We start from the raw sequence: 18994 nt of genomic DNA, 5'->3' as shown, positions 1-18994 counted from the left end.
CGCTTCTGACAGGATGGCCGAAGTAGTTCTAACGGCCTTGGGTGGATTGAAATCATTACGAGGGGCCTAGCTCGCGACTGCCAGCCCTAATGCTTGGACCATGCCATAAACCATGGGGGCCAGGGCCTTGATGCAAATGAAAGGAACATAGCGTCATTGTCGATGGCGGATTTGCCAATCTGGACAGATCAATTTGAGAATGAGCCACATGATGCAGGAACGGAGAAGAAGCGAACGAGAGCGAGAGCGAGAGCAAGAGCGGGACGAAAATCTCGACCATCAGACACACAATCCGCCTCCACCACCGAGTGGATTGAAAGTGCGGATGATGACGATGCAGATAGCCGGTCAAAAGAAGGAACATGTCCATCTTCGATGAACGGGAACAAAGCAAAACGATGAATGAGGAGTTTGAAACGCACGAAAGAGCAAAAAGCGACGGGATCGACTGACCTTTGCGAAATAGCCACTAAGGGGGTCACCTCCAGCCATTGCCAGCAAGAACAAGGCAGGATGCCTGCGCCATGCCAGGGGCACGAGGGAAGCTGGAGATGGGATTGGACCCAGCCACGAACTCCTGGCCACGCCACCCCTCATCCTGGCTCCAGATCGTCAGGAACAAGACGACACCATCGGCATGGTCGGATGCCTAAAGATGGACCAATGTGGAGAGTCGGTGGATAGTAGCCAGCACTTCGAAACGGACACCTCAGAAGGCAGCAAGACCAAGGGAAGGGTGGCAGGCCGATGCCGACGAATTGGCAACCGGACTCTGCATCTTGTACGTACTGCGGCCTCCCCCTTACTTCGTATTTTCGGGCAGCCATCCGCAAGAAGTTCGAAAGGACCGGAAGTCCAACCATGATTGGTGCTGCTTTGGTTCGACCCAAATGGCTGGCCACACGCAGCACTCACATGCCCGTCTACGGTAGCTGAACAAGACGCGCTTGAGGCGTCGACCGTGAGCACGGGCGCGGCAGATCCCTCGTCGCTAAAAACTGCCAGGGGTGTGCTCGAAAGAATTGCGGGTGATGGTGTGGCTTCATCCATTCAGGCGACTCCAAGGGTTGTGCTGCAATGGCTGCTCCACCAACTTGAAACGAGCCACAAGGAGGGTGGATGGGCTGTTTCTACGAGTAGCCGCGTCTGGCTATCCGAAAAGACACGCTTGTTTCCTCACCTGCTTTTTAGAAACGCCCATCGGCTCTGTTTTCTCCGCCATCCTGCTCTTTGATACTCTCCCCTGACCAAATGCGCTCACCGCACCTGTCCAAATTCCATGTTGGAGGGAAATGCCCGTGCTGATCAGGCGAAAGATGGCTTTTGGAGCGAGATGAAATGCAACTCGTGGCCGCTGGTTAGCGTCTCCCGGCTTAGGCATTCCGCAGCATAAGCCTGACTGTGCTCGTGTTCGTAGTCTCTTTTCTTGGATTTCAATTTTGAAACGAGATTGATCAAGAGATACGCGGGATGTCGGTCCGAGACGAGGAGTTTCGCTGATAGCCATGTGCCGCTTGTGTTCAATCATGAAACGGATGAGGATACCAAGCAGATACCTGGTGGTCTGCCGAGGCTCGTGGACTTCCTTGTTATCGCGTCGAGAAGGAAGGGAGCGGAGGCAGACACGTGAGACGACGGTGACAAGCCGAAGAGCATCTTCAAACGGTAGTACGGTGATGATGGTGAGGTGTACCGAGTAGTTGTTGGTGGAATGGACAAGCATACCTCGTACCTGTTGTTGCAAGACCCGACACCTGCACCCTTGACTCTTCTCATCCCTGGTCCTTTCCTTCAAAGTCGAAAATCGTACCTGGAACAAATTCCGCCATTGACCCAACTCGCCGAGTCTGAGTGTTTGTCACGGCCAAAGAAGAAGGCGGACCGATGAGTGGATGGGGGAGTTGATCTCACAAACCGGATTCACCGAGGATTCACACCGCACCTACGCACCTACGCACCTGCGCACCCAAAATAATTCCCACTGCGACCCATCACCGTCGCTGCAGCTGCGCAGGAAAAACACAGCAGAGTAATTGAATCCTACTTTCTCGCCACTTTTGTGTCCTCGCTGCCTGCACCTCTATATACTGTACCAGCAACGTGGTACATTCGCACCCTCCTTCAAAATGTCACGCCTACGCTTGCGGTGACACACCATACCCTCTGGATTTTCACTTCAGTTTCCTAGGCTGTCGGGAACCGATCCCTTTTTGCTGCCACCGCTACCCCCGCAATTTTGCAATATTGACGTATTTCCCTTCCTCGTACGTCCAAATTGCGATATAGGAACAGTACCCGTTTGCGTTGGAACCGTTCGATTTCCACCATGGGAAAACAGCCAGCTGCAATCCTCGTCGTCCGGTATGGCCACATTGCCCATGTCTGTCTCAACATTCGACCATCGCTGCTAATTCGGTTTCAATAGTCATGGTGCCCGCCTTGATCAGGCAGATAGGAATTGGGCAGCCACTGCCGAAGCCCCCTATGACCCTCCTCTGTCCTATGGCGGTTGGATTCAATGCCAGTCTTTGGGCCTGAGGATCAACAATGAACTGCACAATCTCGACAGACAGCCCAAGCCCCAAAGCGATGGCAAGGAAGATGGAGTGCGAGAGACCCAGCCTCGCAAGAGGCGGAAGATCATTATCCACAGTTCACCATACCTGCGATGCGTCCAGTCTTCCATTGCCATTGCCGCTGGCATGCAACATCCTCAAAACCACTCCCGACAACGCTTGAGATCGCGCCAAATCTCGGCCCGCTCTAATATCTCGCCTATGGATGAGGCGCAGGGTGCGCCCTTGGACTCGGGTGATGGTGATCAAACGCTTCTCCAGCGTGTGCCAAGCAAAGACAAAGAGCACACAAATCGTCTTGGTTACAATACCTGCAAGCTGCGCATTGATGCATTTCTTGGGGAGTGGCAAACCTCTAGCTATTTTGACGATGGCTCTGCTCCTCCCCCTTCCGCCGTTCTTGTCTCACAAGCCAAAATGAGCTTGCAGAAGCCACAAGAAGAGATCAAAGGGGCCGATCTCTCGGGCTCCCCGGCCTTCAACCTACCACCAATTGACACGGAAGAGGGAGAATCCGAAAGCACGTCCATGCCCGTCCATGAAAAGACTGGCTTACGGGCCATGGCAGCCGTTGGTCATTCTCTCCCGAAGCGACCACGCAATATCTCATTTGGGACCGAGTTGGCAAATGGTGCTCGAATACTGAACAGAGCTCTTCAGGGAACTATGGGCTACAGCCCACCCATACCGAACTATGCAATTGGGTCCTCGGACAAAATCCCACCGGGGTTTGTGGCCCATGCGCGAGATGCATGTGTCGAGGTTGACCAGCAGTGGGACAGCCAAAATGAACCACTTGACTGGGGTGATGGTGGTCCTTTTGACGAGGATTGGGGCAAAATGCACCGAAGGTTTCGCAATGGTCTGCAGAAGATGATCGCGTTCTATGAGAATCCAGCTGGCGCGGATACAGAGAATAGCGACCAGCAGGATGACGACGAAGATCTCGTGGTTATCCTGGTTACCCACCAGGCTGGCTGTAATGCTCTGATCAGATTGCTGACAGCTGCACCAGCCTTGCGTGATGTGGGCCTGTCTTCCTTGTCTATGGCTGTGAGGAAGGAGGCACAGCAGGCTCCCCCAGAGCCATCGTCCCCGACACGCAGAAGAGGATCTCTGGATTTGGCAATATCGGAGGATTACGATATGAAAATCATAGCCTCTACCGAACATCTCCGTGGCGCGTCCAACCCACTGGGTTTGAACTCGCCTCGACTCGGAAAATCGCCAGCATTTGCCAGTCGTCGGGCGGTAGGAGCCGATTCCCCGGAAGGTTTCAGCCTAGGAGAGTCCATAGTACCGCGCGGCTCTGCATCGATGATGCCCGGCAGGAGCATAAGTCAGCGATCCCATGCTGCAGACGCGACGGATTCCTCTGGGCCTCCTACAGGACTCTGGCGGCGAGGAAGTCGGTACTCCCGCGACGAGACGACCGAGTCGTCGAGTGATGCTTTCGCAACGCCAAGTTCGGTAAGCGTGGGCCGATCAGAAAGTATCCAAGAGGAGTTCCCGCTCTGGAGCGGGAGTGGTTCTGGCAGCGGGAGTGGTTCTGGCAGTGGCAGTGGAACGAACGCCCAGGTGAAGAACAGCGACGAGAAATCAGTCTCGCCCCTTTTGCCTGTTCGTAGTGCGAGTCAAGCAGGGCTTTGGGGTGGCGAGTCTTCGATCAGAAGGGAGAGGAGTCCCGGGAAAAGACGATGGACAGCCGTTGAGCGATCCCCTTGAGAAGGGCAGCTCCCCGACAACGAGCAGGACAGGAAGCGGTAGGACGCTCTTCGACAGCCTTTACAGGATATCAGCAAACAGATAATGTAATATGATAATGACACCAAGACACGATGAGAATCTTTTAGCGTGGTATCATAATACATCTCCCTCATTAGCCCCGATGCTCGTCAGTCTCCCTCACTTTACAATGGAACTCAAATCCTCCGGAACATGGTCCTGGATAACCTATCCTCATCACGTATGTGATCATGTCACCTTTTTAATAAAAGCCGAGATCTTCTCAGCTACAACGTCGAAGGCCTCCTCGGGTAAATAGTGGCCACAACCGTCTCCCACGCCGTATCCTTCATAGTCGACTCCTTCCGCGACCCAGCCTTTCCACAGGCTCTCGACGTCAATCCGCGCTCCTAATTTAGCTTTACTGAACATGACGAGCAGGGGCACGCCGACTTTCCTGCCGGCCTTCTGGTCCTCGTCTTGCTCCGTTGCCTCCGGGGCGGCGCCGGCGGCGTAGTCCAGACAGGTATAGTAGATGGTCTCTCTGTCACTGAATAGAGCCGCGTAAACGTCGAGGGCGTCATGGGACTTGATTCTTTCGAGTGCTTTCGGGTTCGGGCCGGAGATGCGTGTGTGTGCTCCCTTGGCCCAGTTGGCGCCACCGAACGCGGAGATCATCTCGGTCGCCAGGTCCGCATTTGCCAGGAGTGGCCAGTGAAAGTATCCCTGGGATATTGCCGGGTCGGAAAAGGCAGTCCACTGTTCCTTGGTCGGAATGATGTCGAGAAGGATTGTTCCCGGGACTGTCACATTCAAGTCTTTGTAGAGGGATCCGGGTGAGAGCTGGTGGGGCGGTGGGTGGGAAAAGTCGACTGAGAGGCGGTGACAAATTCGCGCTCCGCGATCGTGGCCGCCTAGGATGACCGTTCTGGGAGAAGAGGCCGATTTGGTCTTGAAAACGTCGGCGACGGCTTCCAGTAACGCGGTGCCAACGGCGCGCTTGGTGTTGGACGCCGGGTCGCGGATCGGCGTTGAGACGCCATACCCTGGAAGTTCAGGCACGAACAAGGAGACCTTGCCTCGGAGAAGAGGGACGACCTGTTTTGAATCAGTTAACGGACACGATATTGGTATTCGAGATCAAGGGTATGCTTGGGAAGGCCATATATCGCATTATGTGGGCAAGGCTGTGGCGGGTGAGGGGAAGAGAGGGAAAACGGACATGACGCCATCTGAAATGTAATGTCAACAGTCAGCACTCAATGAAACGGTCGCGAGGGACAAAGAGACGTGCTCACTCATAAGCAGACTGAGGATAGCCATGGATTAGAGTCAGGATAGGAGAGTCCGGGCCCAGGTCAGAACTGTAGCTATGGACCTCTGAGCCAGAAGACGTCTTGGTAACATTGTGGGTGAGTTGGAGTGAAGAATAGAGGGACTGTGTCTTTGCTGCTGCCATGGTTGATTGAGAGGGTGTTGGATTTATAGAGGGTTTCACTGCTTGGTATCAAATAGAAGGTATATAAGTGTATAGAGTTGAGAGAGAGTCTCAGGGTCGTTGATATACTGCTCGGACAGCCCCTATATGTATATGTGCCTCACCTTGTACCTGCGGTAACATCTATCGTCCCACGAGATGCCGCAGAGTATTACCTAGGTATATGCAACTCGACATTTATTACTAAACTGGACTTCTCGGTACTCGAGGCTGCAATTGACTCGGAAAAATCCCCTATTATGCCTGTACCCGTAGGGAAGCCCACGGTTGTCGTCGGGTGATGGTACGGGTGCGGGTACGGGCGCGGGACCATGCCAGAGGTGACAGGGGAGGAGCATAGGTGCACTAGCTGCAAGTTTCGGGGGCCAAGCGTCGTCAGGGTCCAACTCCAAGGCTGGCGCGTCAACCCTGGCAAAGCCGAGAAAACAGGCTGTTGGCTTGTTGCTGCAGGCACGCCTGGCACTTTGCATCTGCACCGCGCGTGTAATGCCTGACACTGCACACTGCACACTGCACGCTGCCGACACCCAACTCATGCTGTGTCGCCAACCAACGCGGAAATCTCGTGAATACCATCTCAGGGTCACTCACTGTCGATACTGTACTCGGACCGCGCTCTGATATTTTCTCCATTTCTTCCTCTGACTCTCAATCTCCCAGTCGCGGCAGGTCCGTCAACATTGGCGCTCTGCGACCCTGAAATCGCCGTGTTTACCACCTTGACCCGCGCAGTCGGGCCAACGCTTTGCAGAACTGATGCTTTCCGCCTGGCCCGATTGACAACGTCGAGTCTTGAATAAACCATGGCGTATGCTATTGCAACCCGTGCCTTCTGAGCATGTCGAGGCTGACCACGAATTTTAGGTCTGCCGCAGGGAGTAGCGGAGGCGGGAACAACATCAAAGGTTTGAGATCTCCCCAGGCCAGCGTTCACTTCACCCTGTCGCTAACTACCTCCATCAGTTGTTGCCCGTTTCCGTCCTCAGAACAAAGTCGAGATCGCAAATGGAGGCCAGCCTATTGTCCAGTTCGCAGGCGAGGACACGGTCCAGCTTCAGGTAATGTGCTCCTCGATGCCCCGACCGTATCGCACGAAACACTCCAACTCATACATTTGCAGTCCTCCGAGACCAATGCGCCTTTTACCTTCGATCGAGTCTTTGACATGTCCTCCCAACAAGCCGACATTTTCGATTTCTCCATAAGATCTACCGTGGAAGATGTCATGAATGGCTACAATGGCACCGTCTTCGCCTACGGCCAGACGGGTGCTGGAAAGTCTTATACAATGATGGGAGACATGGACGATTCGGACAAGAAGGGTATCATTCCTCGCATCACCGAACAGATCTTCGATTCTATCCTCGTTCACGGCTCAGCGCAAATTGAATATACCGTCGGCATATCCTACTTGGAAATTTACATGGAACGGATACGCGATTTACTGAACCCGGTCATGGACAATCTTCCCATCAACGAAGGCCCAAGGGGACCATATGTGAAAGGGTTGCGTGAGATTTATGTCAACACGGTGGAGGAAGTCTATACAGCTATGCATCTCGGGCAGAGGTCAAGAGTCACCGCGTCCACCAACATGAATTTGGAATCGTCGCGCTCACATTCGATATTCTTGGTCACCATAAATCAGAAAGATGTCAACACCGGGTCGCAAAAGAGTGGTATGCTATATCTTGTGGACTTGGCAGGGTCAGAAAAGGTCGGCAAGACGGGCGCAAGTGGACAAACGCTGGAAGAAGCAAAGAAGATCAACAAGAGCTTAAGTGCGCTGGGAATGGTCATCAATGCCCTGACGGACGGCAAATCAACACACGTCCCCTATCGAGACTCCAAGTTGACCAGAATTCTGCAAGAAAGTTTGGGCGGTAATTCAAGAACAACCCTGATTATCAATTGTTCCCCCAGCAGTTACAATGATGCCGAAACCGTCAGCACCCTGCGATTTGGTATGAGAGCAAAGACAATCAAGAACAAGGCCAAGATCAACGCCGAATTGAGTCCGGCAGAGCTCAAGCGCCAACTCAAGCTCGCTCAGAACCAGACCATGACCTTCGAAAAGTATATTGCCTCGTTGGATTCGGAGTTACAGCAATGGCGGAAGGGCGAGACGGTTCCGAAAGAAAAATGGGTGCCTCCGTTGGGTGGCACTGGGCAGAAGTCGGACGCCAAGGCACGACCAGACACCCCTTCAAGAGCACCTTCAGAACTTCTCAGATCAGATACCCCTAGTAGACCCGACTCCCGGACTGGCGAAAGATCAAGCACGCCCAGTATTATACTCGAGAAAGATGAGCGAGAGGAATTCTTGCGACGAGAGAATGAACTTCAAGATCAGCTTACCGAGAAGGAGACACAGGCAGCCAACGCGGAGCGAAGCCTTCAAGAAGCTCGAGAGGAACTCAAATCGTACAAGGAAGGGGCCATGCGGACGGCCAAGGAGAACGAGAGCATGGCGGATAAACTAAACAAGACACAATTGGAGTTGCAGAAGCTGTCGTACCAGAGCAAGGAAGATGCAATTACAATGGAGGGCTTGAAAGACGCCAACTCGGAACTAGAGGCGGAGCTGATTTCCGTCAAACAGCAGTTGCTCGAACTCAAGATGAGCGCCAAAGAGACCACGGCGGCTTTGGACGAAAAGGACCGCAAGAAGAAAGAGAAGATGGCAAAGATGATGGCGGGCTTTGACCTCGGCGACAGTGCATTCTCCGACAATGAAGATCGCATGCGAGAGATGCTAGATCAAGTGGACGCTTTGCACGCCGCAAGCCTCAATGGCGAAGCTGTACCAAGCCATGTTTTGGAAGATCTTCGCTCAAAATTGTTGGAATCGCAGACGCTCGTGCGACAGGCAGAGAAATCTCTCAATGACCGGGCCGAGGACGAACACGAGGACCGAACAATCGCGCTGGAAGAGAAACTGGCCGCGGTGCAACAGGATTACGAAGGCCTGTTGACTCGAAATCTGGGCCCTGAGGATATGGAAGATGTCAAAGGACGACTCGAGCAATTATTCTCAGACCGACAGGATACGCAGAGCGAACTTGTCCACGACCTACGAGATCAGCTCACGCACAAGTCGCAAGAAATCGAGCGGTTACAGAAGACCATCACAGATCTCCAGTCCAGGGGTACTGCCAATGGCGCTGGTGTGTCCAACGGTGTCACAAGCAAGACTTTGCAACAACAAATTGCCGACTTCGAGTCGATGAAGAAGAACCTGATGCGTGACCTGCAGAATCGGTGCGAGCGGGTGGTGGAGTTGGAGATTTCGCTCGATGAGACGCGAGAGCAGTACAACAACGTGCTCCGATCGAGTAACAACCGCCAACAACAGAAGAAGATGGCGTTTTTGGAGCGCAACCTGGAGCAACTCACAGTGGTCCAGAGACAGCTTGTCGACCAGAACACGAGCCTGAAGAAGGAAGTCGCGATTGCGGAGCGAAAACTGATTGCCCGAAATGAACGGATCCTGAGTCTGGAGAGTCTGCTGGCGGAAAGCCAAGACAAATTGACAGCAGCTAACCACAGGTATGTAGCTGTCACTATCCTGGCACAAGACTTGGAAACTAACAGCCTTTCACAGGTTCGAAGCACAACTTGCTGCAGTCAAGGAACGTCTCGAAGCGGCAAAGATATCATCAAGAAACATGGCAACTGGTGGAGCCGGTGCGACGGGTGGATTCAACAGCCTGATGAACGCCGGCGCAAGGATAGCCAAACCTCTCCGCGGAGGCGGTGGTGCACCATCCAATCTTGACGGAGCCAATGGCGCGCCCAGCTTACCGATCATCTCGAACTTGGCCGGGTCTGAAGGAAACAAACGGAGCAGCTGGTTTTTCAACACAAATCGATGAAAGGTATCTTTCCATAGACTTCCACTGGACGTTGGCGCCGGGTTTTGGTCGAGGTTGACTGTATAGAAGGTGCATCAGAGGGTGCGATCGGCAGCAGGAGCGGATGTTTGATATGCTGGACTGAGTGAAGGGCTCCATTAGCTATCCGAGGTTTTATGCATCATGAGCGACGGCGACTTTTTGACGAGGGCTTCTGGTAGATTTTTGATGGGATATATGACCTGAAAGATGGCCCCTTTCCTATCGACAGGTTTTTTGTACATGTGTGGAAGGAAGGTAGACAAGTCCCCAAATACCACACTCGGAAATGCCTGTACGACCCCTGGTGCTCGACATGACGTGGTTTAGAGGGGTGTTGGACTATATCTATGGACCAAGGGGAACCAGCACAGTACTATCAGCCCACATTGCGACTGCTCCTTGGTGTCGGAGGCGAATCTATGCTCGCCTGAACTGAAAAGACAGCCCCGACTCCACATAACCTCGCGGCGATCGAAAGGACGAAGCATGCGAGGTATAAATGTAGGCATATACAGATATAGATCTCCTCTGTCTCTCCCCTTTTTTCCTTTCCGACCTTTCCCCCTTTCGTTCCAAAACCTCCCTATCCTACCCATCTCTCTATCTACCCCATCCTCCTCCCCCCGGCCAAATACCCTTCCCGAAAACAACACCCCTCCCCCTCCCTCTCAAAGTACTGAATCTCCACCTCGCGCAGCCACGTCGGCCGACTGCGCTCCCACAAGCTCGCGTAGTACGGTTTCGTGAGCTGCTTTGTCTCGAACCACTCCCGGTCCGCGGCCCACACCTCGACGAAGCGGAAATGTGTGGGGTCGTCCGCGGAGTGGAACACGTCGAACAGCAGACACTCGGGCTCCGCGGCGCAGGCGGCCCACACGGGCCGGTGGGCGGCTTTGAAGGCGTCGATGCGGGAGGGGTGGATGTGGAAGTCGACGAAGAGGGTGAGTTGCTTTTTACTTGTAGGTTGGGGTTGGGATGCTGATGAGGGGTGAGATGGAGGTTGAGTCTGGGTGTCGAGAGACATGTTTTCGAAAGAATGTAACTCTGGTGATATCGGGCGGGTGTGGGGACTGGTCTTTCTTCGCTATTTTCTGATATCGTGCTTGGGATTATTGATTAAGTACTGATGGTTCCCCTTGAGGCTTCAACGTCGATACTGTGCTTACAGATGTGAATATAGTATTCCGGACTACCACTTCTTTATCTCCCACTCCTCATCTCTTTACCCTCGGGCCATATTTGGCTTTCTTGGAAAGAACCCTAAACACACACCAGAACCCGGGTCGAGACCGGCGATTCAGTCAATGTTCAGCTTCAACTCCGCTATGTCCGCCATTCTTTGTATTACTCGTACGGATATAGCGTATATAACGTGTCTGGATCCGCGACGAAAGGGAATATATTCTCACAGACTATATTAGTGGCTACACTGCTGGCTGGCTGATCGATTAACATTCTCGGCGATCATTATCCCATGTTTCCATGCCCAGCAACGATCACGCTAAAAGAGCAAAACCTCGTATTCAAACCACTACTTTACACCACGATGGCGACCACGAATGCTTCGGCGGAAGCTCGCAGGAACCTTTCTGGGCCGTGGCAGTGGCCGTGGAAGGTATGTTTCGGCTTTGGTCAGTTCGCACAACTTGTCAATCTCCTCGTCGCTGATACTCGAGTCCAAAAGCCCCCCGGAGTAGAAGGACCTACTGGTCCATTTGGCCACTACTTTCAAAGCGTAGCTCGGGTCGACCTCGAACCACTCTCGATGACTTTTCCCACACCCAGTGCACGACGGCTCAAACATTCGGTAGTCCTTGAGTTCGGCGTGAATCAGCGACTCGACTCGATGTAAATGGAGTACCCGCGCGATGGCCTTCGATTCTTGACTCTTGTGCTGCTCGAGGTCGAATTTACATTGCCTCCGCCAAGCTTGAAGTCTCTTCTCCACGTCAGTAGCATAACCGATCTTGACATAACCCAGACTGCCCGGATGCCAGAAGACGTATATGTATCCAGCACGCCACATGTCGGCCGGTGTCAGAACTTTCAGCAGGATCTGCCTGATCAAGTCCTGGGGCGTGGCGTTCCTTTTTTCCTTAGAGTAAGGAAACTTCACCAATTGATGGTTCAGGTGAGTCGACAAACGGACCGGCGCCGAATCGGTCACTTGCTGTACCCTTACTATAGTTCCTGATGTTATAGTGGTATTCTTATCGGTGGCACGGAAACTCCTCGCGCTTGACGTCTCGATTACTTTCGAACTGTCATTGCGAAATGGTGCAGGACTCCGTTCAGTTACCGCTGCAGAGAGTTCGGAGGCAGAGCAGAGTGTGTCTCGCACATTGTCATCGTCTCGTTTTGTCGACACAGCCACAGCCTGAGTCTTTCTCGGAGTAAACGATAAAGCTGAGACCCAGAGCTCGAATATGCTCTCAACCATGTCTACAATGGCCTGGCGTTGGTGTGGTTTTGTAGTGGCGATCTTGCATGGTCGCCAGGAGTACGAGCATAACTCTTCCAAACACTTGCGAACCGGTTCTCGATGCGACCGTGTGCATGTTACACTTTCAATTAGTGGCCCCAAATGCTGTGCAAAGGCTCCAAAATCGAGCGGGCCCTCCAATGACGAGAGTGCCTTAGACAATTCTTTCACAAAGGACTTATTCGCTGTCTTCGCAACCGATCTTTTGCATCTGACACCCTCCTTGGTTGTTGCGATGCACTGTAGAGGACTGTCGTTGAATCTTTCAACTGCTTCAAGAGGTAAAATGGTAGACAGCTTCGTGTTCAACGACCATGCGAAAGAGAGTGTTAAGGGCTTCTTCTTGACAGAGCGCTGAGAAGGTTTGGCTGCCGACGTAGCCGTGTTGGTACGAGTCTGAGTTTCAGTGGCGGTAACGTCTTCAGATACAACCGAACGATCTCCTTGGTTGATGCCAGACGCAAAGGTAGAGACGTCGCCTGCAGTAGTGTATGCTGCAATGGCATCATTGTGGTATCCAGTCCTGGAGTGGCTGGCATCGACTTGTTGCGGTACTGTTCCATACAGCCATGATTCCTTTGCTTCGACCTTGACAAAGGTCTGAGGAGGTTCAGGTTGATTATCAGTAGAAGGAGGCGGGTTCAGTCGAGAGGAGGCGTTCAAAGTCACCTCGGAGGCTACATTCTGGAAGAGTCGTTTCTTTGGATCTGTCTCACTGGATAGCTGTGACAGTAGTTGCACCGGCACATCTACATCGAGCTGAGAAAAATTATGCAGAGGGACAACGGGTTGCTCGAGGGCGGTCTTGCCAGCCGTGAGAGGAGAATCCGGCAAGGGTACAACGTCGTCGGGATCGAAGTCGTCTTCTGGGGTCGGAGGGTCTTCGGTCGCTGGCGGCGTCTCAGACCAGTCTAGCTCAGGCGTAGCTGGAGGGGAAGTGTTCGACACATCGTCAAGGAAAACCTGTGAAGCGAATGCATGAGTATTTGTAGATGCAGGAGTCCGCCGAAAGGCAGGCTTTCGACTGCGAGGCGTTAGAATGCGTCTATCAGGTGTAGATGCCATGTTTGACACAATGTAAGCAGCACAGACGAGAGCAGCATCTGGTGGGACTGACCTTCGCTCTCCTCTTTGTACTTTTGCAGAGGAGGCTGGTAGAGATACCACCACCCTCGAGTCTGCCTTGCAAGGTTGAATGTTACCTTGTACAGCTCTATCGTAGGACCGCAGGTCCAGCTAATTTTAGTCCATTCAAGTCACTCATACCAGAGGGGAAGCGACACAGTATGTGGCGCTTCAACCCGACTGGGGTCGGGGGAAGAGATGTCTGCTTGAGCTCGAGCGCGTATTTCGAGTCTCTGATTGCATTTCGAACGCCATCCCGCGCAAATTTTGAGTACTCTAGGCATTTGGTGTTGTTGTTCGGTGCCTGGAGCCTTCGCGGACAGGCCATACCCCGGCCGTGGCTTGATAGCATCGCCCCCAGCGGTCATGTGCCAACATGCCGAAGTGAGACATTCATCATGCTCGGGAAGTTTGGGACATATTCCCAGGTGATCAACCAGTCCCTAAAGGGTGGCAGGGAGGGCGGTACCTTGTATAAGCCCCCTAAAGCGACGAGGGTGTTGAAATATAGGTACCGTTATCTGCCACAGCTCCGCAATCGCGCAATAGCCACCGCCGGCGGCGCGTCTCGACTAGCCAGGCGGTCGGCTGGGATAGCCGGGGATTCCGCCATTTTTGAGGGAGCGTTTCGACCTCGTGCGCCAGCCACCGATCACAGCAAGGTGTAGCGATGCTGCTTCCTGGCGTCGAATATCCCTTCGGTGAGCTTTCTGCCCATGCAAAGCGTCCGAATACTGCGAAGTTGATTCATCGAAGGGTGCTGAGAGCTGTGCACCGTGGGGTGAGTGGGCATTTTGGACCCTAGAACTAGCGAGAGACGGGTGGGGATCCCGCGCGAGCTAGGCGTGTAGGCATGCCTGAAGAGGCATTCTTCCGTGGGTCATCGGAAGCATACAGAGTAGCAGAGGATGGAGGAAGAGATGAGACTGACTGCCAGGTATGGCCAGTAGGTATGTTCTCTATCTGTCACTACAAGGGCAGCGCAGGCAAGACGTTCAAACAGCGTGTATCCAAAAACCGCGCAGGTTGCCGCTTTTGATGGTCACATGTCGCGACGGGCGGGCAGGCTACTGGATTGGGTCGAGTTGAGCGAGCGCTCACTACGTCACCATAAAGCAGCAATCACGAGCACAAGGTTTCCTCGTAGATGCAGCCTTTGTCAGCTTTTCTCTCAACTCAGCTCACCCACAGCTCGTCAGGTACAGAATCTTCCCCCCCAATCATGCCAAATGGTTGCGTCAATCCCCTCTCTGCGAAGGGCAGCCTTGCTGATGGAGCATCTTCTTACTCCAGCAACCCACAGCTTCCCGGCGTGTCCTGGGTGTTCGAACGAGCCCAACGGACTCGTAATTGCGTCGGACACTAGCCGCTGCCCTTTATTTCACTACCCATTGCAATGCGCTTGTTCCGAAACTGGCAACATCTCATCCCTGCTTGTGCATTTATGTTCGTAATGGCCGCGAGCCTTGCGATGTCAAGAGCAGTATGTTCAAGAACAATGATGTAGGCAGAATATGGTTTGTGAGTTTGAAATGAAGATATAAATCCGTGACCCGTCCCTTCATCAGAACAAAAGACAGCGCAAGTAACTACCAGATCATCTATCTACCACAAGAACAAGTTCGAGCTCTTTACATCAGGCACTAATACTAGCATAACACCAAACACCCACAAATCTATCACCTTGAGTTACGACTATCATCCACCTCAGAGCCATGTCTACCCAGGAAACAATGCAAGCCATCGTCATCACCGCCTTCGGAGGGCCAGAAGTCCTACAACACAAGACCGTCCCAAAACCCACCCCAACATCAGGCGAAGTGCTCATCCACGTGAAAGCATTCGGCTTAAACCATGCGGAAATGCACATGCGCAAGGGTGAATGGGACGAATGGAACCCCATCTCCGGCCTCGAATGCGTAGGCGTTGTCGAGGCCGATCCCTCGGGCAAGTTCCAGAAAGGCGACAAAGTGATCGGGGTGATGGGCGGGATGGGTCGAAACCGACCGGGCGGATACGGAGAATTTGTCAACGTCCCCATCGCGAATGTGGTGAGAATCAACACCAATCTACCTTGGGAACAACTCGCAGCCCTGCCCGAGGTGTATTCCACTGCATATTCGTGCCTCTTCACCGTCCTGGACTTGCACAAGGGAGAGAGGATCCTGATCCGCGGCGCGACAAGCACAATCGGTCAAGCGGCCGTGCATCTTGCCGTCAACGCAGGGGCCAGAGTCACAGCAACCACTCGACGTCGGGAACGGTTCGACATGCTGAAGAAGATGGGCGTGGAAGACGCAATCTTCGAGGAAACCCCACTCAGCCCGCAATTCGTGCCCGACCACAAATTCGACAAGACGCTCAATCTGATCGGCAACATCGCCCTGCTCGACTCCATCCACCTCACTCGCCCCGGCGGCCGCATGCTCCAGGCCGGGTGGCTGGGCGGCCTAGCTCCCGTCAAGGACTTCAACCCGATGATCGAGATGGACCCCGGCGTGCACTTCAGCCTGTTCCACAGTAAAGTGCTCGGCACGGAGGATTTCCCGCTGGAGAAGATCCCCCTGCAGGAGATTGTAGAGAAGATCGAGAGCGGCGAGTGGGACGCAAAGCCGACGTACGTGTTCGAGTACCAGGATATCCAGAAGGCGCATGCGTTGTTGGAAAGCCATGATGCGGGTGGCAAGATTGTAATCAAGCACTGAGATCAGAAGACAATGGGCCCGTCTAAGTAAGGCCAGGATCTCTCAGCAAAAGAGGTAATTGATAGAAAGTGTGAATAAGGCAGAATGAATCGATATAATCTCAAACTAAATCGAGCAGATCAGAAGCAGTGATTCGCTGTTAGTGTTTAGTTTGAGCCAAACGAGACCACCAAAACTCGTGAGTCCTCTGGTAAGTGTCATCCAGCCCAACAAGACGCTGTCCAGCTTTGATATATAGTCACTGAAGCCAGACATTCTAACTCAACCCCTGCTGATCGTCTAAATATATATGCCATCCTCTTGAGCGAGGCGAAACACAGTATATTGTATAGATTGGTATACGAATAAAGTCAGCTACGACTGCGGCGTGACGGCAAAGAGCTTGTTGAACATGTTTGCCGGGTCGTACTGGGCCTTGAGCTTCTGCAGGCGCGGGTAGTTCTCGCCGAAGATGTCGCGGGATTTCTCGTCGTATTCTGACCCGGCAAGTTTTTTTAGCCCCGAGTCGTCACTTTTCACAAAATGGGTAGAAAGGGGTTTAAAAAAAAGGGGGGTGTACGAGGAGGAGGGAACAGGAGGGCAACAGCCAGTCAGGGGCAGACGAAGTGCTGGAAGACAAAGGGAAGAAAGAGGAGGGGGAAAAATATTTAACTCACGGTCATAGTTCCCATAAAGCATAGTAGCGCCTTTATTACCCTTGAGACCGACACCGCCCTCGACGCCCTTCCCCGTCTCGACATTAGCCTGCCGCTCCAGCTCGGCCTTGAACAGCGCCGTGAGGTCGCGCGCCCACTGGCGACATTCCTGGTCGTTGGTCTCCTTTGTCCAAATGGGGCAGATCATGCCGTTGAGATGCCATCCGCGGTTGGCGAAGCTTCCGACGTCGTCGTGCGCCACGACCTGATTCGGGTCGTAGACTTCCCAGAGCACAAGACTGATGCCCGTGTCGTCGTTGGCGTCGGTGAATTTGGTGTACTCGCTCAGCACCTCCTCCACGAAACCGGCACGGATCGGCATCGTGAAGGAAGTTCCCTTCATGCTCGCTCTAAGGCCGATCGGGGGCGCCAGGACGGTGTTGATCACTGGGTAGGACACCATGGCGGTCGTGTCCACCACGGGCCCGATGTCGTACAGGGCTTTGTATTTCTCGCGGGCCTCCGCCTCGCCGCCAAAGTAGATGATGACCGCCAGCAGCATGACTTTCCCCTCGGCGGGCGGGGGTCGAGCGAAAGCGATGCCGCCGGCGCCTCGACCGGCGACTTTGGTCTTCCCATTCGTGTCCGGCGTGTACAGGTCGTTGGTGGCGGCGACGACTTTCTCAATGACCTCGCTTGTGGGTGGGTATATGAGCATGCCGGCAAAGACGTCCCCTTGGTCGTAAGCTTTGAGGACGAACTCGGTCACGACGCCAAAATTCTGTCCCGCTCCCCGCAGGGCCCAGAACAGGTCCGGGTTTTCTTTTTCGCTGGCCCTTTTGATTTCTCCTGTCGCAAGCACGATCGTGCATTCGACCAGGTTATCAATCACCAGTCCCCGCTGGCCCGAGAGCCATCCGTAGCCACCGCCCAGCGTCAACCCGCCAACTCCCGTGTCCGCGACCGTGCCGCCCACAGTGGCCAGCCCGTGCTTCACTCCCGCCTGGTCGACGTCGCCCCAAGCGGCGCCTCCTTGGATGATGAACACTTTCCTCTCCAGATCGACGTCGACCTGCCTCATCTTGGAGTTCAGATCAATCAGCAAGCCGCCGTTGGTGCTGCTGACGCCCGCGGTCGAGTGGCCACCGCCTTTCACGGCAAGGTCAATGCCCTGGTCGGTGGCATACTTGACCACGCTGGCGACCTCGTCCGCGTTGCTCGGCACAACGACCACTCCCGCTGGCTTCTGGGCCGCGCTGGACCAGCGCTTTATCGAGGCCGAGTAAGCTTCTTCGTCTTGGGGAGTGAGGACTGTTGCGTTGGTCGATGATAGCAATGATTTGAGACTCGAGATGTCGTCGTTGGTGATGCTCCGGTTGGAGGACTGTGTGATGGAGCCCATGATTGTCAACTTAGTTCCAAACTCGCTTATGCGCGATGTATTTCCTTGTGTGGATATATGGTTTTTATGGCGGAGCAACGACAGATCAGTTCTAATCTAGCCACAGTCACCGGTTGGAGTCCCAGAGGCGACGACGTCAAGAATCCTGTATCAGACTGATAAAAGGGCGATTCCGCAGTCGATTGCAGAGTCGAGGTTTAAATACTTATTGCCGCGAGAACCCAAGCGGCTAAGTATATAGACTTCTCACTCAGGCCATGCGATGTGCATAAAGTGATCATTGGGCGGCCTGACAACCCAATGAGCGCAGTGAGGTTCCCCAAAGCGAGTCGTACGGCTAGAGGGTAAGGCATTGGCAAAGCTCGTGTTCTCCAAAATACAGCTTTCGTGGGGCCGCCATCAGCCTTGGGTTCTTGGGTTGGTAAATGGATGTCACGGTGGAAGCTTCATGATGACTCTGTTGCACCTGCGATATTCAGGGATCTTACTAATCTTCGGAGTAGATAGTTCCAAATACGTGTGTCTGTTGTCTCAGTATGAATCTCTCTACCACTCGAGGCAGCAGGCAGCAGGCAGCAGGCCGCGGCATGGCCAATGTCCAGATTGTTGCTTGTGGACGAGCCTCCCCCACCACTGCCTTCGACGACCCCGCCGTGGGATGCCGAGTCCGCTTTTGAACCACCATGGAGGACTTGTCCCTCGGACAAGATCACTAAAGCCTAGCTGAACTCAACTCTCTCTGGAGGTGATAGGACTGGTAAGCAAGGCACTCGCTGAGAATGACACTGGGAGTGGCAAAAAGGTTTGTGACAGCCATACGCTTGTCCTACTAATTCCGTTCGTCATGAGGTACTGAAGCGCTTTTCAGGATGATGATGATGCTGATACTCATGTGCAAGGGAGGCCGAATGCTCGAGGACGGCTTCCGGACGGAAGAACCTTTCAGCCTA

General features: G+C 53.6%; 7 protein-coding genes across 7 annotated transcripts; 3 read left to right on the top strand and 4 right to left on the bottom strand.

Annotated features, from left to right (window-relative positions):
* Positions 1-2326: 2326 nt before the first annotated feature.
* Positions 2327-4301, top strand: Z520_04592 (uncharacterized protein; the record flags this gene model as incomplete). Its single annotated transcript, XM_016775097.1, has 2 exons — positions 2327-2361; positions 2426-4301. 2 exons carry the CDS (start codon positions 2327-2329, stop codon positions 4299-4301), a joined length of 1911 nt encoding a protein of 636 aa, XP_016634077.1.
* Positions 4302-4550: 249 nt separating this feature from the next.
* Positions 4551-5760, bottom strand: Z520_04591 (uncharacterized protein; the record flags this gene model as incomplete). The annotated part of the gene is made up of 3 exons (XM_016775096.1): positions 4551-5399; positions 5524-5533; positions 5600-5760. 3 exons carry the CDS (start codon positions 5758-5760, stop codon positions 4551-4553), a joined length of 1020 nt encoding a protein of 339 aa, XP_016634076.1.
* An 842-nt stretch (positions 5761-6602) lies between these two features.
* Positions 6603-9674, top strand: Z520_04590 (uncharacterized protein; the record flags this gene model as incomplete). Its single annotated transcript, XM_016775095.1, has 5 exons — positions 6603-6607; positions 6664-6704; positions 6763-6857; positions 6920-9348; positions 9404-9674. The coding sequence occupies 5 exons, from the start codon at positions 6603-6605 to the stop codon at positions 9672-9674; spliced, it is 2841 nt and encodes a 946-aa protein (XP_016634075.1).
* A 625-nt stretch (positions 9675-10299) lies between these two features.
* Z520_04589 (uncharacterized protein) lies at positions 10300-10719 on the bottom strand (the record flags this gene model as incomplete). Its single annotated transcript, XM_016775094.1, has 1 exon — positions 10300-10719. One exon carries the CDS (start codon positions 10717-10719, stop codon positions 10300-10302), a length of 420 nt encoding a protein of 139 aa, XP_016634074.1.
* Positions 10720-11226: 507 nt separating this feature from the next.
* Z520_04588 (uncharacterized protein) lies at positions 11227-13242 on the bottom strand (the record flags this gene model as incomplete). Its single annotated transcript, XM_016775093.1, has 1 exon — positions 11227-13242. One exon carries the CDS (start codon positions 13240-13242, stop codon positions 11227-11229), a length of 2016 nt encoding a protein of 671 aa, XP_016634073.1.
* A 1775-nt stretch (positions 13243-15017) lies between these two features.
* On the top strand, positions 15018-16007 carry Z520_04587 (uncharacterized protein; the record flags this gene model as incomplete). Its single annotated transcript, XM_016775092.1, has 1 exon — positions 15018-16007. The coding sequence occupies one exon, from the start codon at positions 15018-15020 to the stop codon at positions 16005-16007; it is 990 nt and encodes a 329-aa protein (XP_016634072.1).
* A 354-nt stretch (positions 16008-16361) lies between these two features.
* Positions 16362-18044, bottom strand: Z520_04586 (uncharacterized protein; the record flags this gene model as incomplete). Its single annotated transcript, XM_016775091.1, has 2 exons — positions 16362-16483; positions 16664-18044. The coding sequence occupies 2 exons, from the start codon at positions 18042-18044 to the stop codon at positions 16362-16364; spliced, it is 1503 nt and encodes a 500-aa protein (XP_016634071.1).
* Between the last annotated feature and the right edge of the window lie 950 nt (positions 18045-18994).

This window comes from Fonsecaea multimorphosa (assembly GCF_000836435.1).
Source record: "Fonsecaea multimorphosa CBS 102226 unplaced genomic scaffold supercont1.7, whole genome shotgun sequence".
In the NCBI taxonomy this organism is placed as follows: Eukaryota; Fungi; Ascomycota; class Eurotiomycetes; order Chaetothyriales; family Herpotrichiellaceae; genus Fonsecaea; species Fonsecaea multimorphosa.
The sequence above is the reverse complement of the archived record's forward strand: the minus strand, read 5'-3'. Positions and strand labels throughout refer to the sequence as shown.